This window comes from Enhydra lutris, unplaced genomic scaffold, assembly GCF_002288905.1.
Source record: "Enhydra lutris kenyoni isolate GAN:26980312 unplaced genomic scaffold, ASM228890v2 scaffoldscaffold4, whole genome shotgun sequence".
NCBI lineage: Eukaryota > Metazoa > Chordata > Mammalia > Carnivora > Mustelidae > Enhydra > Enhydra lutris.
This window is the reverse complement of record NW_019154088.1, coordinates 48,034,235-48,057,440: the sequence shown is the minus strand read 5'-3', so window position 1 is coordinate 48,057,440 and position 23,206 is coordinate 48,034,235. Positions and strand designations below refer to the sequence as shown.

General features: G+C 43.4%; 1 protein-coding gene and 1 pseudogene across 3 annotated transcripts in view; both read left to right on the top strand.

Annotated features, from left to right (window-relative positions):
• The first annotated feature begins 286 nt into the window (after positions 1-286).
• On the top strand, positions 287-22,169 carry LOC111139832 (annotated as a pseudogene).
• Positions 22,003-23,206, top strand: part of LOC111159401 (glycogen phosphorylase L) — a 47,706-nt gene continuing 46,502 nt past the window's right edge. For 2 of the 3 annotated variants that reach the window (XM_022521847.1, XM_022521838.1), the window contains exon 1: positions 22,204-22,447. In XM_022521847.1, coding sequence (XP_022377555.1) covers positions 22,205-22,447 — 243 coding nt within the window. In that variant the 5' untranslated portion in view covers position 22,204. Of the gene's footprint in view, positions 22,448-23,206 lie in introns of all 3 variants that reach the window. The other variant, XM_022521833.1, reaches the window with a different exon arrangement.

The following is a 23,206-nucleotide window of genomic DNA, read 5'->3' as shown; positions in this document are numbered from 1 at the left end:
GGAAACATAATCCCTGAGACACCTTCCTAGAAGGAACTATCAAAGGTGTTCTTAAGGACAACAAAGGAATGTCCATTATTCCACAAAATGGGTCTGACCCAATATGATATTTTTCATGGTCTGAAGCTACCTGGGGCTAGGCTATTAATAACAAAATAATACCCTGTTTTCTTCTTTCTCCAATGCAAAGGTTTTGCTGTGTTTTTTTTTTTTTTTCCCAAACCTTAACATCTCTGCAATGAAGACACATTTCACTTGCATCAAAAGAAACTCACCAGCCGCTGTTATGGCAGGTGCCTCTCAGCCTCCAACTGCACAGGGAAATCATCTGGAGAGCTTTAGAAATAGTGATACCAGGCTACTCAGGTAATTGGCTTGGGATCCGACCTGAGAACGTGGGATTTTTTTTTTTAATTGCCTACATGGGAGTGCCTGGGTGGCTCAGTAGGTTAAGGCCTTTGCCTTCGGCTCAGGTCATGATCTCGGGGTCCTGGGATCGAGCCCCGAGTTAGGCTCTCTGCTCAGCGGGGAGGCTGCTCTCCTCTCTCTCTCTCTGACTGCTTGTGATCTCTGTCAAATAAATAAATAAACTCTTAAAAAAAAATAAATTGCCCACATGATTCTCATGGCCAACCGGGCTTGAGAAGGCAGAGGAAGAGAATGTGAGGATGGCACAGACTCAGAGTTTGCACAGCTGGTGCATTTGAGAAATTAATAAGATGTGGGACTGGATCAATTCATTGGTCTGTTACTTCTGGGAAGTCATTTACACTGGTAGGTGGTAAATTTATTTATTTATTTTTATATTTTTAAATTTTATTTCTAGTACAGTTAGCCTGCAGTGTTACATCAGTTTCAGACAGCTGGAAAACTTAAATTCACATCACAGTGATCAGTTTACAGGTCTTTTAGAAAATTCCACTAGAATGCAATATAGAAAAAAATGTACAAAATTAATAAACATACACTGTATGCGGTGACTGAAAACGGTAAAAATCGCCAAAATTTTGAGAACAGATTACAAGATTTTCAATTGTTGGGAGCAATTGATGCGTTAAAAACTATCACTCAGATGTCCAAATCTGTCAAAAGCTTCCAGCTACTTCCCAGAAAAGCTCTTTACTTATAATTCAGTTAGCAGCAGCAGCAACACAATGTAGCCAAAAGGGAAATGCAAACAAACTAACAAAACCCCACATAATCCACAATATTCTCTGACATGTGTTTAAATGATTCTGCAGCATCACAAAGATGATACCAAGGTCCAGATCATCACCAGCGGTTACCATTAACGTTACTCGTAGCTGCCAATGGCCATATTCTACAGGCGTTTCCACCCCCAGGTGTGACTATCATTCTGAAAAAGAAAACAGCATGTATTTGGAGAAAAATGTATGATATTGTAACTTAGGTTTTTTAGAGTTGTGTCATTTAATGTTGTATTTGGTTTTGATTTTCTCCAAAAGAGCTAATATGAAGTCCATGGTTCATTTTACAATCTCTGACAAAGGCTTCCTAAAATTGAGAAATACTCTAATAATATTGATAGTCATATATTGAACCTCGTTGTTTTCCATGCAATGTACAAAACTCTTACTTAATCTTCATCTTACTTACACACTTTAATTTTTGCATTTTAGAAATGATAAAACTAAAGCATAGAGAGCTTATAAGGTCACACAGCAGGTAAGTGGTAGAGCAAAGATTTGAATGCAGCCTAACTCCAGAGCCCACACTCTTCATTAACCTCTTGATTATAGGACACCGTGATCCCTCCACATGCCGCGTACAGCATACTTACTCACGTAATACATATTCACTGAGCACCGATTAAGTGCTAAATATGGGGAAACACTAGAGATACCAGTGAACAAAATAGAGAAGGTCTCCACCTCCTTAGACCTGATATTCTAATCGGGAAATGCAAATAATAAATAATTAGATAAATGAAACTCAGCATAATTTAAAATACTAACCAGAAATGGAATGGGCTAATGAGATAGAAAGTTCTGGTGTGTCAGCAATTGCCTCTTTGAGAAGGTGGCATTTGGGCAGCAGGGCCATGAGTGATGGCAGAGGGCCTTGAGGTGGGAGCAAGCTCCGTGTGTTTGGGGAGCTAGACAGTGATGCCCTGCAGCTGACCTGTGGTGAGAGGGAGAGAGCAGTGCCAGGTGAGGTCAGGATGTGGGCGGGGCCACACTGGGGAGTCTCCCACAGGGGGGACACCAGGGAGGAGTCTGATTCCAAAAAAAAAAAAAAAGGAATTTGACTCTGGGTGACATAAAGACACAGAGAGAAGTTACTAGAATGATAGCTCAGAAAGATGAGGACCAGAACAGCTGTGGGTATCAAGGAGCAGGAACTGATGAGCAATTGGCCTTCTCTGGGACACAAAGCCTGCTCAAATGCTCCTAGTCTTTCCCAACTTTTTCTCTCTGCTCAAGATTTGATCCCAAAAAGACAGATGTGATTTTTGCTTGGGTTTTCTGTCTGACTCCTAGCCGATAGAGGGCAGGACATCGTGACATAGAACCCAAACCACAGCATCCAACCCAATGGCTGTTTCTAGAAAAGTGGGGATGGGTGCTGGCAGCCAAATGAGCAAAGGAAAGTGACAGTTATATCAATGCAGTGATTTGAGTGAATGAGGGCTGTTTAAGTCTGTGACTTTCATTACTGGGATGTGCGGGGGTTTTTTGTTTGTTTGTTTGTTTGTTTTTACAAAAGCAAGTATTTTGGAAATAACAGGAAGCAAGGAGGCGCCATTTCGATCTCTGCAGAGAATACACAGTGAAGGGGGATATTCTCTTCAGTATTGACGTTATGTCTCAGAATGCTAGGTGCTCACAAATGATGGAGCCTGAAAAACGAGAGAGCTTCCACAGCTCAGTTGAAACTGGGGCCAGAGCCAACTTTACCTAATACATCTTTTCTAAGAAATGAACACAAGATATCACTGCCTTTAAGCTACTCAAAACTGAACAAGGAATTTTCTTCTCACAGTTTAAACATCAACATAGCTGATAAAAAAAAAATTTTTTTTAAAGATCCAAGGAGTGAATACATACCTTTGTCAACACTGCAGGAGCACAAGAAGTGCAGGAAAAAAAGTGCGCCCAAGCGGGCATGTCCCATCGAAGGTGAGGATTTCTAGGGCTGAGAGCAGCACACCCAAAGAAGAACCAAGTCGCGTGGAGGAAGAGACCCTCAGATTCTTCTTGAACCTGAAGGAAGCAAATTTGTCTTAGGAGGACCGACCCCTGTTCAGAAACAGTTAATGGAAAAAGAGAAAGTGAAGCAACTTGAAAGAGACCAAGTCAGCAGAAGAACGGGACATTGGATGTGACGGTGACAAGCTGAGATGTGCCTTCTGCTAAACAGCTGGTGGTGAAACTATAAGTAGGTGATCTATGCCGAGGGCCTCGGGGCTCAGGAGAGGTCATCTGACATCCGGTAGCGCCTCAAATACCCAGAATATCAACAACTCAGCTCAGAGAAGAACTGCATTATTAAATTACAAAATTTATCATCTTTGCCTCCTTTATCCCAAACGGGAAGCACGCAAGCTAACTAGGGAGGAAGATGATAATTTAGGACCAAAGACCCTATCTCTAAGTGGCCACCATAATAATCTAGATCCAGTGTAAATACAGAGAATGTAAGGAATGGTGCTGCCCAGTGCTCCCAAAATAGAATATTCCAGGCATTGGGAATGTGCGCAGTCTCTAACTTTGATATCAGGGGCCCAGGTTTAGAATACAGGCGTCTTGGTTATGCACAGGAAAGCGGCAGCAACTCTAACAACCCTCGGACTCCAAACACGCCAACCACACCCCTTCTGCAAGCCCCCCACCAGGCGCTCAGAGCTGTAGGCTGTGACAGACATCAAGGGAGCTGCCGCTCTGTCAGATTTGCAGAAAGCACAGACGGAGGTGCTGGTGCATCTAGGAAGACCAGACATAATAGTACTGACCTACCCATGGGAGCCCGGAAAGTGGTACATTGTTTGCACCTTTGTGAAGTTTTGAAAAATGAAGGTGCAAGCACTTCATCGTCATTTCTAAACACTAACTCCTTGTATAGACTGATAAGACTTTTTTCTATTTCATGTGCCTCTTTAACTGAAGGGAATTAATGCAGTACAGGTACTGATTAGAAAACACTAATTTCAGTTTATACTATTCAGCATTCCCGTTCTCACAGGGCCTATTTAAAATGAGAACTGTGGGCACCTGGGTGGCTCAGTGGGTTAAGCATCTGACTCTTGATATCGCCTCAGGTCAAGATCATAGGGTTCTGGGATCGAGTCCAGTGTTAGGCTCTGTGCTGAGCATGGAGCCTGCCCAGGATTCTCTCTCTCTCTCTCCCTCCCTCTGCCCCTCCCTCTACTTGTGTTCTCTCTCCTCACCACCTCAAAAAAATAAAATAAAATTAGAGTTGAGTGAGCGACATGCTGGTTGATTTTTATCAGTATTCTGGACTTAACACATATCATTCATGTCTAAGTCGTGGTTAGCACTTTAGACATTTTAGAAAGCCTCTTGATAAAGTGCATTGCTAACAGATAACTCTAGGTTTTGAAAGTCATGTTTATAGATTCACTATTTATGGTATATGGCCTCCAGCATGTAACATGAGGAATTCTTTATGTCATTAATTGTAGGCTTTTTGACTGAGCCAAAACATACATAAAGGAAATAGAAGTACCACACCACCTTAAATACCAATCAGTTCCTTTGTCTTCTGAGTCACTAGAAAGAGTCCTATGTTCATGAATATGGTTTGTTCTTGGTATATTGAAAGGCAAGAAGGAGACAAGATTTTCTGTTTACTTATCTCATAATATTATTTGAAGGGATGTCCAGATATCTTTTTCTTAAAATATTTTATTTATGTATTTGACAGAGAGAGATCATAAGTAGGCAGAGAGGCAGGCAGAGAGAGAGGAGGAAGCAGCTCCCCGATGAGCAGAGAGCCCCATGCGGGGCTCGATCCCAGGACTCCGAGCCCAGATATCTTAATCAGAATTACACTACACTTGGGATGCCTGGGTGGCTCAGTCATTGAGCATCTGCCTTCAGCTCAGATCATGATCCCAGGGTCCTGGGATCAAATCCCACATTGGGCTCTCTGCTCTCCCTCTCCCTCTGCCTGCTATGCCCCTGCTGTGTGCACTCACTCGCGCGCTCTCTCTCTCTCTCTCTCTGTCAAATAAATAAATAAAATCTTAAAAAAAAAGAAAGAAAGAAAGAAAAGAAAAGAATTACTCTATACTCAAGAATCAGTCTCGGGTTACTTTACCCAAAAATATTTGGAATCTGAACTGCAAACTCTTGAAAGTTTCTCTCCTGGAGATTACTAACAATAACATTGTTTTATGGATGCATTTATGCCATCAGGTTGCCACTTGCCTTCAGTTTAGTTTTTTCCTTTGGTGTTTGGGATGTCTTATTTTGTTGATTAATGTCTTTTTCAATTTAAGATGTTTGAGCATGCAACATCATAAAAACTGTGTATGAAAAACCTACAATTAATATCTTCAATGGGGAAAAACTGAGAGCTTTTTCTCCATGGTCAAGAACAAGACAGGCATGTCAACTCTCACCATTATTGTTTAACATAGTACTGGATGTTAAGCCTCAGCAATCAGGCAACAAAAAGAAATAAAAGGCATCCAAATCAGCAAGGAAGAAGTCAAATTTTCAGTATTTGCGGATGACATGATATTCTATGTAGAAAACTCAAAAGACTCCACCAAAAAATTGTTAGAAATAATACATGAGTTCAACAAAGTCATAAGATATAAAATCAATGTACAGAAATATGTTGTATTTCCATACACCAATAATGAAGCAATCAAAAAAAAAAAATCAAGGAATCAATCCCATTTGCAATTGCACTAAAACCCAAAAGATGCTAGGAATAAACCCAACCAAAGAGGTAAAAGAGCTGTACTCTGAAAAATATAGAACATTTATGAAAGAAATGGAAGAGGACACAAAGAAATGGAAAGATGTTCCATGCTCATGGATTGGAAGAACATTGTTAAAATGTCTATACTACCCAAAGCAATCTACACATTTAATGCAATCCTTATCAAAATGCCACCAGCATTTTCACAGAGCTAGAACAAACAATCCTAAAATTTGTATGGAACCACAAAAGACCCTGAATAGCTAAAGCAATCCTGAAAAAGAAAAGCAGAACTGAAGGTATCACAATTCTGGACTTCCAATTATACTACAAAGCTGTAATCATCACAACATTATGGTACTCACACAAAAACAGACACATTGCAGGGTGCCTGGGTGGCTCAGTGGATTAAAGCCTCTGCCTTCGGCTCGGGTCATGATCCTAGGTTCCTGGAATCAAGCCCCACATCGGGCTCTCTGCCCCGCAGAGAGCCTGCTTCCTCCTCCTCTCTCTCTGCCTGCCTCTCTGCCTACTTGTGATCTCTGTCTGTCAGGTAAATAAATAAAATCTTTAAAAAAAAAAAAAAAACAGACACATTGCTCAATGGAATAGAATAGAAAACACAGAAATGGACCCACAGCTATATGGCTAATTAATCTTCAACAAAGCAGGAAAGAATATCCAATGGAAGAAAGACTGTCTCTTCAACAAATGGTGTTGGGAAAATTGGACAGCAATATACAGAAGAATAAAACTGGGCCACTTTCTATCAACATACACAAAAATGGATAAAAGGCCTAAATGTGAGATAAGAAACCATCAAAATCCTAGAGAAGAACACGGGCAGTAACCTCTTGGACACTAGCCATAGCAAGTTCCTACAAGATATGTCTCCAGTGGCAAAGGAAAGAAAAGCAAAAATGAACTATTGGGACTTCATCAAGATAAAAAGTTTCTGTGCAGTGAGGGAAACCATCAATGAAACTAAAAGGCAGCCTTCGGAATGGGAGATGTTTACAAATGACATATCTGCTGAAGTGTTAGTATCCAAAATCTATAAAGAACTTATCAAACTCAACACCCAAAACCCAAATAATCCAGTTAAGAAATGAGCAGAACACATGAGTAGATATTTTCCAAAGAAGATATACAAATGGCTAATAGATACATGAAAGATGCTCCACGTCACTCAGCATCAGGGAAATACAAATCTAAACCACCACGAGATACCACCACACACCTGTCAGAATGTCTAAAATGTCTAAAATTAACATTAAATCAACAACACAAGAAACAACAGATGTGGATGAAGATGAAGGGAAGGGAGACCCCTCTTACACTGTTGGTGGGAATGCAAAGTGATGCAACCACTCTGGAAAACTGTATGGGGTTTCCTCGAAAAGTTGAAAATGGAACTACCCTATGGCCCAGCAACTGCACTATTGGGTATTTACCAAAAGGATACAAAAATACAGATTCAGAGGGGTGTATGCATCCCAATGTTTATAGCAGTATTATCAACAATAGCCAAAATAAGGAAAGAGCCCAAATTTCCATTGACTGATGCATGGATAAAGAAGATCTGGCATTTATATACATGGAAATATTGCTCAGACATTAAAAAGAATGAAATTTTGCCATTTACAATGGCACGGATGAAGCTAAAGTGTATTATGCTACGCAAAATTAGTCAGAGAAAGGCATATACTATATGATTGCATTCATATGTGGAATTTAAGAAACAAAAAAAGATGAACATATGGGAAGCGGAAAAAAGAGAGGGAAGCAAACCATAAGAGACTCTTTTTTAAAGATTTATTTATTATTTTAGAAAGAGAGCACATGCACGGGGGCAAGGGGCAGAGGGAGAAGGAGAGAGAGAATCTTGAGCAGACTGCTGAGCATGGAGCCCCATGCAGCGGCTCAGTCTCACGACTCTGAGATCATGACCTGAGCCAAAATCAAGATTTGGACACTTAACCAACTGAGCCACCCATGTGCCCCAAGAGACTCTTAACTATAGAGAACAAACTGAAGGTTGCTGAAGGGGAGATGGGTGGGGGTTGGGCTAAATGGTTGATGGGCATTAGGGAGGACACTGGGTGTTATAGGTAAGTGATGAATCACTAAATTCTACTCCTTTAAAAAAAAAAGATTTTATTTATTTATTTGACACAGAGAGAGAGAGAGAGATCACAAGCAGGCAGAGAGGCAGGCAGAGAGAGAGGGGGAAGCAGGCTCCCCACTCAGCAGAGAACCCAATGCAGAGCTCGATCCCAGAACCCTGAGATCATGGCCTGAGCTGAAGGCAGAGGCTTAACCCACTGAGCCATCCAGGCACCCCTAAATTCTACTCCTGAAACCAATATTACACTCTATGTGAAGTAACTAGAATTTAAATAAAATGTAAAAACAAAACAAAACAAAATGTTTGAGTTCGTATACAGTTTTGAAACTGGATTATGTGATCATTGTTGTTTAGTTTGTATTTTGGTTCAATTGTTTTGAAGGCTCATTTGGAACTTGCTGTTATTCTATAACAAAGTTGCCCTTGTCCGGTATTTATTTATATGCTGTTTACTTTTCAAGTTGATAAAAACAATCACTCAATATGAAAAAAAAATTTTTTTTTAAATCATTCTTCAGGTCTTGCTGATCTGAAAATCTGAAACTCTGTGTCAACATGGACTCTTAAAACATGGAGTCATAAAAACCGGGTTCCCTACCTATATGAACCACATTCGATATGAGCTTAGAGAAGGTAATTAACCTCAATAAGACTTTGTTTGTCATAAACTGGAAATAATAGTACCTACATGATAGGCTGATTGTAAGGATTAAGTGAAAAAGTAAGTGGCATGTCTAATGTAGCATCTCATCAGGATCCCGGCAATGCAGAACGGTAAGTATATCATTAAATATAATGTTTACAATGTGGATGGGGAAGGGGAAGAAGTTTGCGAAGGATTTGGCCTTGAATAACTTTACAAGATTTTCATTCCGTGAGTATCATCCACACTGATGTTTCTTAGGGCAAGTAATAATAGTAATTGTTACTGTGCTCACAATGTACCAAGCACTATTCCAAACACTTCCCCTTTATTAACTCACTTAATCTACACAATATCCCTATGAGGTTGGCATTATTGTTGTCCTCCAATTTAAAAATGAGGAAACTAAAGCAAAAAAGTTAGTGTAATTTGCCCAAGGTCACACAGCTGGTGAGTGACAGAATTAGAATTGGAAACCCCACATGGCGGTTCTGGAGGCTTCACTCCCAACCATTCTGCTCTACTTTCCAAACAGGAAAGAAGCACTAATCCACACATACCCCGGGGGGCTGCTCAGCTTCCTCCCTTGCATGCAAAGCTGTTTGACTTGGGGTGTGGAATAACAAATGACAACTCCAGTTTTAAAATTACATGGGTTTTGTGGATCCTCAAGAATAGATTTAAAGAGTTTTCAAGTTTTAAGTTTCTTTAGACAAATACTTTATGTGAATAAATTCTTGGAAGACAGGGACCTTTTTTAGCATTATTTCAATAGGAACAACTATTGCCTATATGCTGTTCTTTGTACATGTGAACAAACCAGCCACAATTACCTGTGCACATTCCTTTAACTCTTGATATTGGTCAAGCTTCTCAGCTCCCTCTGGTCTTGTGAGTGAAACACGTGGCATGAAGGTGTCATCGACTGGTATGGGATCAGAGGGACACAAGTCTTCTTTTCCTAGAATCGATTAAAATGGTTTGTCTCCAAGTATTTGACTATTTTAGATACCTCTTATAAGTGGAATCATGTAGTGTTCTCTCTTCTGCAGTTGGCACATTTCACTCAGCCTAATGTTCCCATGGTTCATCCATGTTGTTTCATGTTACAGAATTCACTTCTTTTTTAAGGCTGAAGACTATTCCATTGTATGTATATATCATATGTTCTTTATCCATTTATCTATAGATGGACACTCAGGTTGTTTCCATATCTTGGCTACTATGAATAATGTGCACTGAACAATGTGAGTGCTAAAATACATGCAGTCAGGCACCTGGGTGGCTCAGTCGGTTAAGAGTCGGCCTTCAGCTCAGGTCATGATCCCAGGGTCCTGGGATCAGGCTCCACATCAGGCTCTCTGCTCAGCAGGGAGTCTGCTTCTCCCTCTTCCTCTGCCAGCCACTCCCCTTGCTTGTGCACGCTTTCTCTCTCTCTCTCTCTGTCAAATAAGTAAATAAAATCTTTAAAAATAAATAAATAAAAAATAAAATAAAATATACACAGTCAAGGAGTAGAATGGTGGTTGCCAGAGACTGGGGGAAGGAGGAATGGGGAACACAAAGTTTCAGTTAAGCTACATGAATGAGTTCTAGAGATTTGCTATACAATGTTGTACTTACGGTTAACGATATTGTGTTGTACACTTAAAAATTTGCCAAGAGAATAGATCTCATGTTAAATGTTCTCACCACCACAAAATAAAATTTAATTTGTCGCAGCCGGCGCAACAAATCGACCAGGAACGTGAGGGTAAGAGGATGAAGGAAAGAACTCAAGAACCAGAGAGATGGGGGCAGAAGGAGCACTGAGGAGGATGTCCAACAGTGCTAAGTTTATTCAAAGCATTATGGCCATATATATAGTGATATTGCAATAGGAGAAGCAATACATCTGTGTCTAGTTAAACAACCACGAGTTCCCATAATAAGTTTCACAAGTAGCTATAAGCAGACCTTGTGACGCCAAATGGCTGATGCCAATACAAGTGTTCTGTATTGATACAGCAAACCTGAAAGTAATTTATGGGCTGTACTAGGGCAGCAAGGACCAGCCATGAACTTATGACCCCAACCAAATTGTTCTCATTTGTTTAGCAAGCATGTGGGAAGTCACATAGGTGAGCACACAACACATAGCACAGACCCTTTCTCAGTGCTATTCAACTTTTCTCGCCCTAAACCTTTTGTTAGGTTATTCGGACTTTAAAGGAGGCACAAGTCAGGGCCTGGTTTGGTCCTCGTCTCAAGCCTTATTGCGGCCTCCCACATTAATTCTTTCAAAGGATTTGGAGAAATTCTGGTAGACACCCGTTTCCCTGAACCCTGGCCTTTGGCTTTGCCCCTCTCAAAGGATCACCAGGCTGATATGAAAAGGATTTCTTCTTTAGGCTCTATTACCCAGCTAGTGTCCTGCAGGATTAAGACCCGGCAGAATTCCAAAGTAAACCAGATATCTCTTTGGTATCCACTCACTTTCCTTTCAGTTCATCCCCTCTCACCAGGATACAATATCCTAAGTACAGAAAGATTTCAACAGCTGTACTGTACCCCATTCCTGCCTCAGAAGCCATACTCTGTTCAGTCTCTCCTCCATTTCCCTCGTTAATCAAATCTCCTAGCCTTCAATGTCCAAGTTATTGCTCTATCAGGGTAATAATCTCCAGTACAAGCTTCTTACAAACTCCCATGAAGATATTCACAGGAGCTGCTTAAAACATAGATGTTTCAACAGCATTAGAAATCCTGTCAGCCATTTGACAGGACCTAAAAAGCATCTAGCCCCATGTCAGCACAGAGGGGCTGGAGTGTGGAACATCACTGTGGCCAAGACGCTAAGAGAACTTCTTGAAATAAACAGAATTCACCCTTGGGGACAGAGACGCATAAACACCTCGGAAGGACCAAGAAGGAGCATAAGTCACCCCCCTATCAGCAACAGGTCAGAAATCCAGGGCCTGCACAAAATAATACCCGGGGAGCTCTGTCCTGGTGCTGCCAACTGGGTACTGCCTCTTTTTTATCCACTCCGGACTTGCCTCTCAGAACACCCACAGTTGGACGCAGAGGGGTACCAAGCGGTGGAGGTGATGCTGGCTCACGGAGGCTAAGGCAGGAAGAGCTTCAGAGGCCAGCCACACTCAGGATGTCCTGCTAATAATATTCTTGATGACAAAAAGTAACTTTCTTAGTGAAGCAGAACAAAAGGGAAGGTGTTAGGACTACAATTTTTTAAGCTGCAGCCATTGCAACATGGAGGACACTGTAGACAACGGCTGTGTGGGGGGGGGCACAGCTTCCCCTCTACCCTTTTTTGTTAAAATGCTTTAAGGGAAACTCAGATCACACGAAAGGAAAGCCCCAGCCCCACCCAGCAAGGATGGATGACGGGGAGAATGCGGACCTAAGCTGCAGTAATGTGAGTGTTTCATCTTTGAGCAAATAGGTGGGGGTTTGCTTGTTTATTTCATTTTAAGAAGACTTCTTTTTCCTCCTGGCAGCCAGAGATTGCAGTTGGGGGATGTCAAGGGAAAGAGGAGATGGGGAAAGCCACGCCCATCTAAAAGTGTGGTTTCTAAGAACATGGAAGCCAAATAGGATCCAAGGGAAGAATCAGCCAGAAAGGAACTCCCTCTCAAAGTGTGTCAGATGGTCTTTGGGCTCAGTGATATCTGATCATTGATTTCAAGATATTTCCTGTGTTGTGACATACTTCTCTTCTATGACCACCCTCCCTGCTAAGGTGTTAAAGATGCTTCTTAACTCATATAAACCAGTGACAGTTTTAAATGAGAAGTGTCTCAGTGCTTGAGACCAAGTGATTTGTGGATTAGAGAGTAAACGAAAATGCCCAGGATTCTCAGATTGACTGAAAATAAGCCAGCACCCAAGCAACACATTTCTTCTAACACATACCATGCTCGCAGTCAGAAGAACTCTATAAATAAAAATTTCTCAATTTTTTTACTTATTTGTCCTTATTTTTTAGATTTCCTTTCTTTGCTGTATTAATTCTTTCTCTTCTGTGGGTCAGTTCCATCTATTGAAGCCATGCCTATCATGCTTTTGGTCTGCCTTAAATGTTTGGCTATATTTGTGTTGAAGGTATATAGAACAATATTGGTAGTTTTGATTTTTTTTTTTTTTTTCAAACCAGTGAGACTGTTCTCTAACAACAGGACTGATCAGGGCAGAGGAGGATGTGGATGTGGTCTTGAGGAGACCCACTCAGGGAGCTGTATTCTCAGCTTTATCCTAAGGGTCACCGTGAAATTAGAGGTAAGGACTCATTTAGTAACTTAATTTCCCAGTGGGTCACCATATCAAGGGTCCCCAAGACGAAATTTATGTTCAGTGATGTTCGAGAAGGACTCACAGGATATAGTTATCTTCACAGGCACAGTTTACTGCAAAAAAAAAAAAAAAAAAAAAGGATAAAAAACAAAAACAGCCCCCCCCCCAAAATGTATATACGAGGCAAAGTCCTGCTGGACCTAGAACCAGCTTCCAGAAACTATGAGTGGAGTCACAAGAGGTACTTAATTCTTCCAACAACCACATGTGGCGACACATGCAAAGTGTTACTTACCGGAGAAGCTCATTAGACTTAGAGTTCAAGGTTTTTATTGGAGGCCCCTCATTTAGGAAACTACCATGTGTCAAAATTCCAGATTCCCAGAAGAAGAGCAGGTGTTCAGCATAAACATATTGTTTGCACAAACAGTAGACTATCCTTATCAGTTAGGGAATGGTGAGAAAACTCCTGAATTCTAAGTTTCCAGATGCTGGACAAAGGCCAAACTTGCAAGCAAGTCTTTCTAAGGGCAGGAGTCTCAGGGTCCCTATGTTATCTCTTTCCTGCACGGTCTCCTGGAGGTCACTCTTCCCAGCACCATGCCATCTCTGATCTTGGAGTTGTTCTGGATTCTGCTGGGTAACCTCAAGTCTTCGAGATCCTGTAAGAGATTGCAGGATGTCTGGTTCTATGCATTTGAGACATCAGTACATAGGAAGTTCTCAAAAAAATGCATTGAATAAAAGAGCTTTGTAAAAAATGGGTAATCTAAAAACTAAAAGAAAATATTCTAAAATATTAACAAAGGATGATGCTATTACATGAGATTTTTATTTGTTATATTTTTATATGCCATCCTAATTTTCTAGAATAAACATATGCTAGTTCTATAATTAAGAAACACGTAGAAATAATGTTATTTTCAACAAATCCAAGTGAAAATCTAGTAGATTAGATGCAGAATTTGCAGTGTAGTGCCAAGAACTACTAGGTAACTTTAACCCTAGGGATATTTTTGGCCACAGAGATTCTGGGGAAGGCCAAGAGCATAAAACGTTTGTTTTTTGGGACCCAAACTTAGTGCTATTCCCTTCCATTCAGTCTTCATAGCTGAAATTCCTGAAATACAATGGTCAGCACATAAACAGACAAATTGAAAATAAAAAAAATTAGAAAACCCACTGATGTTTTTCAGCATCCAGTTGTAAACACAACACATTTTAACCATCTCCGTTGATGGACAGAAGTAATTTTTTAAAATTTTTTATTACTTTCCTAAGCTTATCTTCCTAAGGTTAATATCAAAATTAGCTTCAAGGAGGAGAAATGCTAAAATATTTTAGGTAGCAGTGGAAAACTAACCTAATTGTTTCTAAATTTGTCATGAGCAATGACATAGTTTGCATTGTTATCATTTATTATAACTTATGTTAACAAATGATGATTCAAAAGTATTGGTACCCAGCTAGTCTAAGCAATCCCAATGCTTTCTTCCTAACCTTCTGGTCAAATTATTTCCATCACTACTTCAATCCCTTTACTTCAAGAGAAATGTATATCTATACCCAAACTACATTTTCGATGTCAGGAAGAAAAAAAGATGCCATTAAATCTTATGTATGAGATCCAGCTATTACATTCCCAACAGAAATGAAAGCATGTGTTCAGGAAAAAAACATGTACCTATATCTTTATGACAGCATTGTTCATAATAATCAAAAATTGGACACAATCCAAATGTCCACCAACAGTAAAACATAAATGCAATTGTGCTACATTCATATAATGGAATACTATATGGCAATGGAAACATGAGGTTTGGCAAGAACATAAATGAAACTTGTAGACTTAATATTGAGTAAAACAAGTCAGACAGAATATAGATGCTCTGTATAATTCTATTTGTGCAAAGTTCAAAAGAGGCAAGAGTAATTTGTAATATTGGAAAACAGGGTGGTGATTACCCTTAGGGAGGGAGAGTGGAAGTAGTCTAAGAGAGGCTTCTAGGCTGCTCATAACGTTCTGTAGACCAATCTAGGTGAGTCTGCATGAGTTATTCATTTATAAACTTCATTGTGATACACACTTTAGATTTATTCACCAGCGTGTATTTTACTACTATAAAAATAATACCCCAAATTAATAGAGTTTTGTAAAAGAGCTTACACATCAAAGAGAGACACGGTAATGAAGATTCTTTTAGTAAATGCTTTATAATTCTAAGAACCTGGTTAATAGTATATCCATAATGCCTATTTCTCCAGTTCTTACAAGCCTCTGTGTCAGAGGACATTCCATTAACTCCATCACAATGTCACTGGTTCTTGCTACCAAACCTCCAACCCCTGCATGGCAAATCCTGTATTTCTGGGAGTGTCCAGAAGGTGTCTCCACGTGCTCCCAGTTCTGCAGGCAACCCCCCTGCCGCTTGAGCTAACTGCTCATACCCACCCTCCTCTAAGCTGTGCAAGAGAATGACTCACCTGTTCATGTCGGAAGGGAAAAGAGTGTTTCTGGGATCTGAGCATTTTTTATAAAACTGGGTGTGAAAATTCATTCAGTTTTTACCGACAGCCCTCCATGTCCCCGTGAAGCACATGCTTCTAAGTAGCTAGACTACAGAACACAATCAAGAAAGGGCCACACTGTCCCAGTCAGACCTACCAGGCCCCTCTGACAGCAAAGTCTTCCTCCCGGCTCAATCGAATTAGCAGATTCCTTCTGCTCTTAGGGTGAGCTGTCACCCAGGAAGTTCCTCAGACCTCACCAGCCACCCACAGCTTGCTGGACAGACTCATATACACCTAAACCCCACAATGGACATGACTTGACTTCCTCCCAGATGACTTCAACCTGCCCCGGGCACATTGGCTTCACTCAGGCCTGTTTCATCAGTTCCAACATGCTTGAAAACACGTGATGGGCTTGAAAGCATGTGACAGACTCCAGTGGAGACCCCTCCACTCTGCTAGTCTAATCCTGTAAACTCTTACAGGTGACTGGGGAGCCCACTAGCACACCCAGCTTTGAGGGTGTTCTAAACCTAGCATAAGAATGTTAAGATCTCGGGGGTACTTGGGTGTCTCAGACGGTTAAGCGTCTGCCTTCGGCTCAGCTCATGATCCCAGGGTCCTGGGATGGAGCCCCACATCTCTGGCTCCCTGCTCAGCAGGGAATCTGCTTCTCCCTCTCCCTCTGCCTGCTGCTCTCCTAACTACCGCTCCCCTGACTGCTTGTACTCTCTATCAAATAAATAATTTTTTAAAAATGTTGAGATCCCATGCTTTTTTTTTTCTTTTAAAATTTTAAGACTGGGGGCGCCTCGGTGGCTCAGTGGGTTAAAGCCTCTGCCTTCAGCTCAGGTCATGATCTCAGGGTTCTGGGATCGAGCCCTGCATCGGGCTCTCTGCTCAGCGGGGAGCCTGCTTCCTCCTCTCTCTCTCTCTCTCTGCCTGCCTCTCTGCCTACTTGTGATCTCTGTCTGTCAAATAAATAAATAAAATCTTAAAAAATAAATAAATAAATAAATTTTAAGGTGCTCCAATACTCTGTCTCAGCATTTAAAGATTTCAATATTTTACATCAAAGATTCTGAAAGGGAGAAAGTGCCGTCTACTTTATGCTCTGGCTGGAGTGATGAAAATAATCAATTTTGATTTACTGTCTTTGGATTATGGGTATCTTTTTCAGGGTGTTTTGTTGCATGGATATCTGGAACAAAGAAGGAGAAATAAAACAGTAATTAAAATTGCAATCACCACTTTGCCAAACCACTGAATAACCTGAGATGTCAAGTTCAAATGGCAAATTCCTCCGCCTGCTGGTGTGAGTCTGTCTCTGCAGTTCTCACACTAAATGTTATCCTCAAAAACATGAAAGATGATTCGTAATGAGAATTATGAGTGAAGTGAAGCTTCATGTTTTCATCTTAAACTGGAAGTGTATTGTGATTCCATGACTAAGATACTATCATTCAAGAGGGTGGAGGAGGACCTAGAACTTCCAGAAAGAAAAACAGGAAAAACAGCTGTTGTCATTTGCCTTTAAGACAAAGACAAGTCACTCTTTCCTTCCTGTGAACTTAGATATCACTCAAGGTCTGGGCTAATTATTTTTTTACTTTAGTGTGGTCTGCCTTGTATTTCATTTTATTTTATTTCATTTTATTTATTCATTTATTTATGTATTTATTTTTCTTTCTTTTTTTTTTTTAGAAGGAGAGAGCAGGGAGGGAGAGGGGCAAAGGTAGAGGGAGAGAGAATCTTAAGCAGCCTCCACACCCAGCACAGAGCCCCACCCGGGGCTCAATCTCACGAACCTAAGATCATGACCTGAGCAGAAATCGAGAGTCAGACACTTAACCAACTGAGCCACCCAGGCCCCCCATGCCTCGTATTTTCATGTGAGTGTGGTACCTTAACATAGTTTAAAAGTTCTTGGTAAGGCAGAGACCATGGCCTGTATTTTTTATACCATTAGCAGTGAACACTATGGATTTATATAGTGGGTGCTCATTCAATCGTTACTTTGTTGATTTTCCAAGTTGGCCAATACTTTCAGGTTCTTCTTTCACCTGGGACATGACCACAGGGGAGTCCTATAGTCATGGCTATAAAACCAGGTCAGGTTGTCAAATGACCCACTCCCCTGTTATATATACACCCAATATATACTATATACCCAATAAGTATATAGACTTATTATTAAAAATAAAGGGGTGGGAGGGAGATAAAAGGAGGGAGGTAGTCCCCAAAAAACAGAGTAATGGGGAAACAACGTAACTGGCTACTCTCTAGTCAGTTTGGTTCACTGATGTATCTCAAGTGCCCAGCCCATGCTAGATACATAGTAGTCACTGCATACATATTTTTTTAATAAATTGACAAATTAGAAATATTGAAAATGAGAAACAAAGATAGATTATGCTATGCAAAACTATGCGTTATGAACTATAATCCACCTAAGACAACAAGAAATGCAAAAAGAAGAGCCCTGCATTTGTGTTTGAGAATGGCTTTTAATGCCTCATCCCAACTCCCAGGCTCCATCCTTGCAAATATTAAGTGAAAAAGAAGCTATATTTCTCTGTGTTATATGTTTGAAGCTCTCAGTATCTAAACACCTTACTGATTAGAGCTTTAAAGGTTGGTAATTAAACAGCTCAGAAATGTTAAAGAAAGTATCCGGCATTTAAGAACTTATGTTGGTGATTTCCTTAGATTGACTTTCTAAAGAAACAAAATTCTAAAAACCAGTATTTGTATAGGAGAACCACAGCTTTTCAGGGAACCACGGTTTGTTTTTCATGGTTTATCCTTTATATGGTTAATGCTTACAATTAATCAATCGCCCACAAAGGGGAAATCAAAATGTGCTCATGTAGGTGTCTGCATGACCAAGGGCCCAAGACAAGGTTACCGGGATGCTGTCTCTAGGGCATGTCCCATCATGATTATCTGCTGAAACCCTGTGCTTAGCCCATTTCTCACTTCCCTTCATTTGTCAGGATTTGTTTATATCTCTTTGCAAAATGTCCTCAGAATCAATCTTCTCATTTGTTCCCATAAAAAGTTAAAGCTTTTTCTGAAACACGTGTTGTTGCATTAGCAATGATAGCAGAGGGTAAAGCAAACACAAACAGCATATAAACTCAGTTGTGCAAAAAATGCAACTTTATTTTTCGCATATCAGCTTAATTTCTAATTTGACCGTTCATTTCTCCAGGAAAGGGGAAAATGGTCCATTCCTTTGGAAACCAAAGCACCATGGAAGGGGCGGGGGATGGAAGGCTCAGGCCTTGACATCTCTACCCCTGGGGATTTGCTGAGTCAGCCTCATACTGGGTCTTCTGGGCCAATGGCTCCTTGGAGTTGGGGAATCTTTGTGAACAGGTCTAAGCCCTGACTTCTGGAAGCCTCCAAGCAGCCACACCTTCCCTGGGGTCCTGCCACCTCCCTGGATCTTCCAACGAAGGAGAGCAACATCCCAGGCTGCTTTCACAGACTCAGGCTTCCGGAGTTTCTGCTGCCTCCCCAGAAAAGCAGGCTCCAGGCTCCTCACTTCAAGACCAGCGACATCATCATTCCCCCCACAACTGTTATGTAACCTTCTCGCTCCTGCCCCAGTCTCCTAGCCCTTTGGCCCTCACTCTTCCTGCATCTCCCAAATGCTCCCAAGGGCCAGCAGTCTCAAACCAGGAAGGCTCGCGTCTTTCCTCAGAGATTCTAAGCCCAAGGGCTAGAGGGGCTTCTCAAGGGAGATGGGGAAAAAGTAAACTCCCAGGAGAACACTAAAATATATTGACTAACATTTCAAAACATAATCTCCAGCCCAAAGTTGACATGCTTTCTAACATACCCTAGTACTTCTCCAGGCATACCTTTTTTGAGCTTACCCACCTTGTGGAGTGAATAGGACAAAGAGCTTCAGTGTTATTTTGCAGAAGTCGAAATGGAGGTATTACGTGATTCTCCAGTCTCAGCCTATTCCCCGGCAGGCATATTAAGACCATCAGTGATTTGATGGACGGGAAGAGATGGGTTGTTAAATATTTCTGGCTTTTCAGGAACTCCCACTGGACCACACCTAATGAGCCAAACTACCATATTAATGAGCAAATCAAATATGACAGGACCTGAAAGTGCCAGGAACACTCACTTGCTTCAAGATAAGTCAGATATATTCAGGTAACAAGTGAATGGTCACAGTCACGGCCAATTACAGAGATGGCAATGCCGTCAGCCATGCTGTCTACAGATTCTAAGGGCATTGGATAGTATAATAAATCTATAATAAATATGCTAAATATTTAAAACAGCAGAGCCTGGGTAGTCCCCTTGGTTGACAGACTCATACATTCAATATACTGAGCGGAATGTAGTGAAACACGCTCATTGAACATAAAGCTCACCTTTCACACTGCCAATCTCCAGAGCCCAAGTGACCTGACGTGGGGCCACTCTGGACTTCTGACATTTCCCTGGATTTCAAAACTGATTAGAAGTAGGTCAAAAGGCCAGGGGACAGTATGGAACAAACCAAGCAGATAGGGTAAATAGGTCAGGGGAGGTGCGGTCAGAATTCAGGTTTACAAAACAGATCCCAAATCCTGTTTCAGAAGAGGGAAAACAACATGCAGAGATCTGAAAACCTCTTCAGCCCCTTCCCTGTGGAATCTTGAGCAAGCTACGTACCTTCTCTAAGCCTCGGTTTCCTCATCTGCCAAATGGGAAGAAAATTACAACTTGCCCATGATTAAATGAAGGAACACATGGCAAGTGCCTAGCCAGAGCCCTCAGGAGATGCTTGCTGTGGTTTTGATTAATCTGGAGATGGTTTGTCAACCCAATAAACTCTACCTTAAAACACAGTGACTGTTAACCTATGTTTATCTATGTTAACCTACGTTAACCTATGTTTAACCTTTGTTAACCTATGTTTAACCTATGTTAACCTATGTTTATCTATGACAACCTATGTTTATCTTTCTGTGGTGGCCACCAGAATGGGGCTGAGAGACCTCGAAGTGCAGGGAGCATAAGTGGCCAAGGGCCCCAGATATCCTTGCTGTCCACCTGCAGAGGCCACGCCTCCAGGGCACCCCCTGCCCTCCCACCATGACCCAGAGAGCATGGGGACACTTCTGACAGTTGACTTTGGCTCCAGAACAGCCTGGTGGCCTTGCTGGTTCTTCCTAAGACTGCAGGGCAGCCTGGGATGCCCCCTTCCCGTTCTCCCCTCCCTCTCTCCCTCGCTGGGGCTCAGGCTTGCCTCAAGGCCTGATACTTTCCCAGGCTAACTTGGCTTGTTCTCTATTTTCTCTCCCTCAGTCATTTGCCCTGATAAAAAATCTTTGCATGTTTAATCATGTCTCAGCATCTGCTTCTCAGTCGACCACACTAACATACTTTCCCAAGGTTCTCTGCCGACAACGGGCAACTTAGACTTGTCCTGGGAGGTCTGGACAGTTTATTCAGCAATTCCCCAAGCCCCGTTTCATCATCACGCCCACCAGGTAGCAGTAGTTGGGAACCAGGAATCACATAAGCCTTTGTTGGCAAGGCTGGCAATTCAGGCAATGGGCTGTTCCTAATAGAATCTAATAGATTAATACTACCCTTTATTGAAGAAGAAAAAGCCTCTGACATCCTAAAATACCATGTGTTTGCCTTTGCCCAGGCTTAAACACACACACACACACACACCCCACCACCACCACCACCAAAGCTGGGGTGACCCATGCAAAGATCAGCTTGTACTGCAGATTAACACAGGCTACTTTGTTTTATGTCAACAAGACAACTGGCTCCGTGAGTTTTCCTTCATTTTCCACACACATACCCTTCCCTTTTCTCCCTACTCCACCCCGCCGCCTTCCTTTAAAAAGGTAATTCAAACAAGAGGCCTGATGGAAAAGCTCCCGACTCCTAGTCAGCCTCAAGATCCAACGCAGGACTTTCTGACTCTTACCAGCCCTTCTCTACAGATGAGCAGTAGGGAGCTTTTGACGGGTCAAACTGGGGATGGGTCTGAGGGGTCAAGCAATCCGCGGCCCTGAGTCTTTGAAAAATAACTGAAAGCAGAAGAGGCCCCAGGGATCTCTTTCTGAGGCCTGGGATCCAGGATGGGGCCATTCAAGGAGGACTTGAAGTAAAAGCGGGCGGCTCCTTTCAGAGGCTTATGGTGGACCCCATTCCAGGTGAGAAGTAATAACGCCAGGGGCACAGCAAGTAGACGTGCGTCAGACAAAGGTTTGCCCGTGGTCCACACACACACATCCTCGAGTGTGGGAGCATCTCGAGCGGGTTGCCAGGACCAGCGCCGCCCTTCGGGACTCGCGGATCCGGAAGCTGGTCGCCGAGTGGCTACGTGACGGGCCGTAGGTGCCACCTCGGACGGCCCAGTTCCCAGTCCCCCTCTCCGCCCCAGGCCCGCGCGGCGGGCGCGCAGACTCCGGCCGCCCGGGGTCCCACGCGTGCGCCCCGCGGCCCCCGCAGGCCGCACCCCGGCGGCCGCAGAGTCCGGGGCGGGCCAGGCCCTCCCTCCGCGCCCCCCCCCCCGGCCCGAGAGCTGGAGCCCCGGGCGGCGCCGCGCCCAGGGGCGGACCCCAAACTTTCCTCCCACTCAAAAGCGGCGGCGCGCTGCCCGCAGCCCGCTCCGCCCTTGCCCTGCCTCTGCTCTTGGGCCGCTAGACCCGCTCGCCGCGCTGCCCGCCGCCGCCGCCGCCATGGCCAAGCCCCTGACCGACCAGGAGAAGCGGCGGCAGATCAGCATCCGCGGCATCGTGGGCGTGGAGAACGTGGCCGAGCTGAAGAAGGGCTTCAACCGCCACCTGCACTTCACGCTGGTCAAGGACCGCAACGTGGCCACCCCCCGCGACTACTTCTTCGCGCTGGCGCACGCGGTGCGCGACCACCTGGTGGGGCGCTGGATCCGCACGCAGCAGTACTACTACGAGAAGTGCCCCAAGGTACGGCCGGGCGGGAGGTGGCCCCGGAGTGGCCCTCCTCGCCGCGCCCTTGCCCGCACCGCGCTCCCCGCGGGGAAGTGCCCCCGGAGTCCGGCTGGACGGGTGGGGTGGGGGCGCCCAGGGGACGGCACTGCACTTCTCCGCCAGCCCCAGACCCACCCGAGTCGCCGCGCCCTGGGCTCCCGCGGCAGCCGGGGAGCGGGCGCCCGGGCCTCCCTTGTCTGTCCGCTGATTTCCGAAACTTGGGAGCATCCACATCAGCATTTAATGGGAGATATAGGCGCCTCCTGGGTGAAAGCCAGGCACGGATCTAGGCCCCGAGCAAAACCGACGAAAGCCGTGCTCCGGCTAAGTTTAATGTTTAGGGAAGGGAGATAAACACAGACGCCCGTCAAATGGTCATAAGAGCGGTGACTCGGGATGGGGTGGGGGGAGTGGAGAGAAGGCAGAAGAGTCGAAGGAGCGTGCCTCACTGCCCCTAGATCCTTTGGAGGGGCTGGCCTGGGGGATCCGTGGATGACCTGGGTTCTCTGGGGTCTGAGAGAGGTGAAGAGGGAGGAGCAGAGGTCCCGCCCCACTGTCAGAACTCCGCCCAGTCACGCCCACCAGTTCCGACGAGTGGGGTGTGGAGCTCCTGCACTTCCTTGTTTCCTGCGGGGATGGAGGCGGAGGGGAAGGCGGTGCTCTGACTCTAAGCCCTACCCCAGAAGCTGCTGGGGTAGACTGTGCCTGACCACCCTTATCCACCGCGCAGGGGCT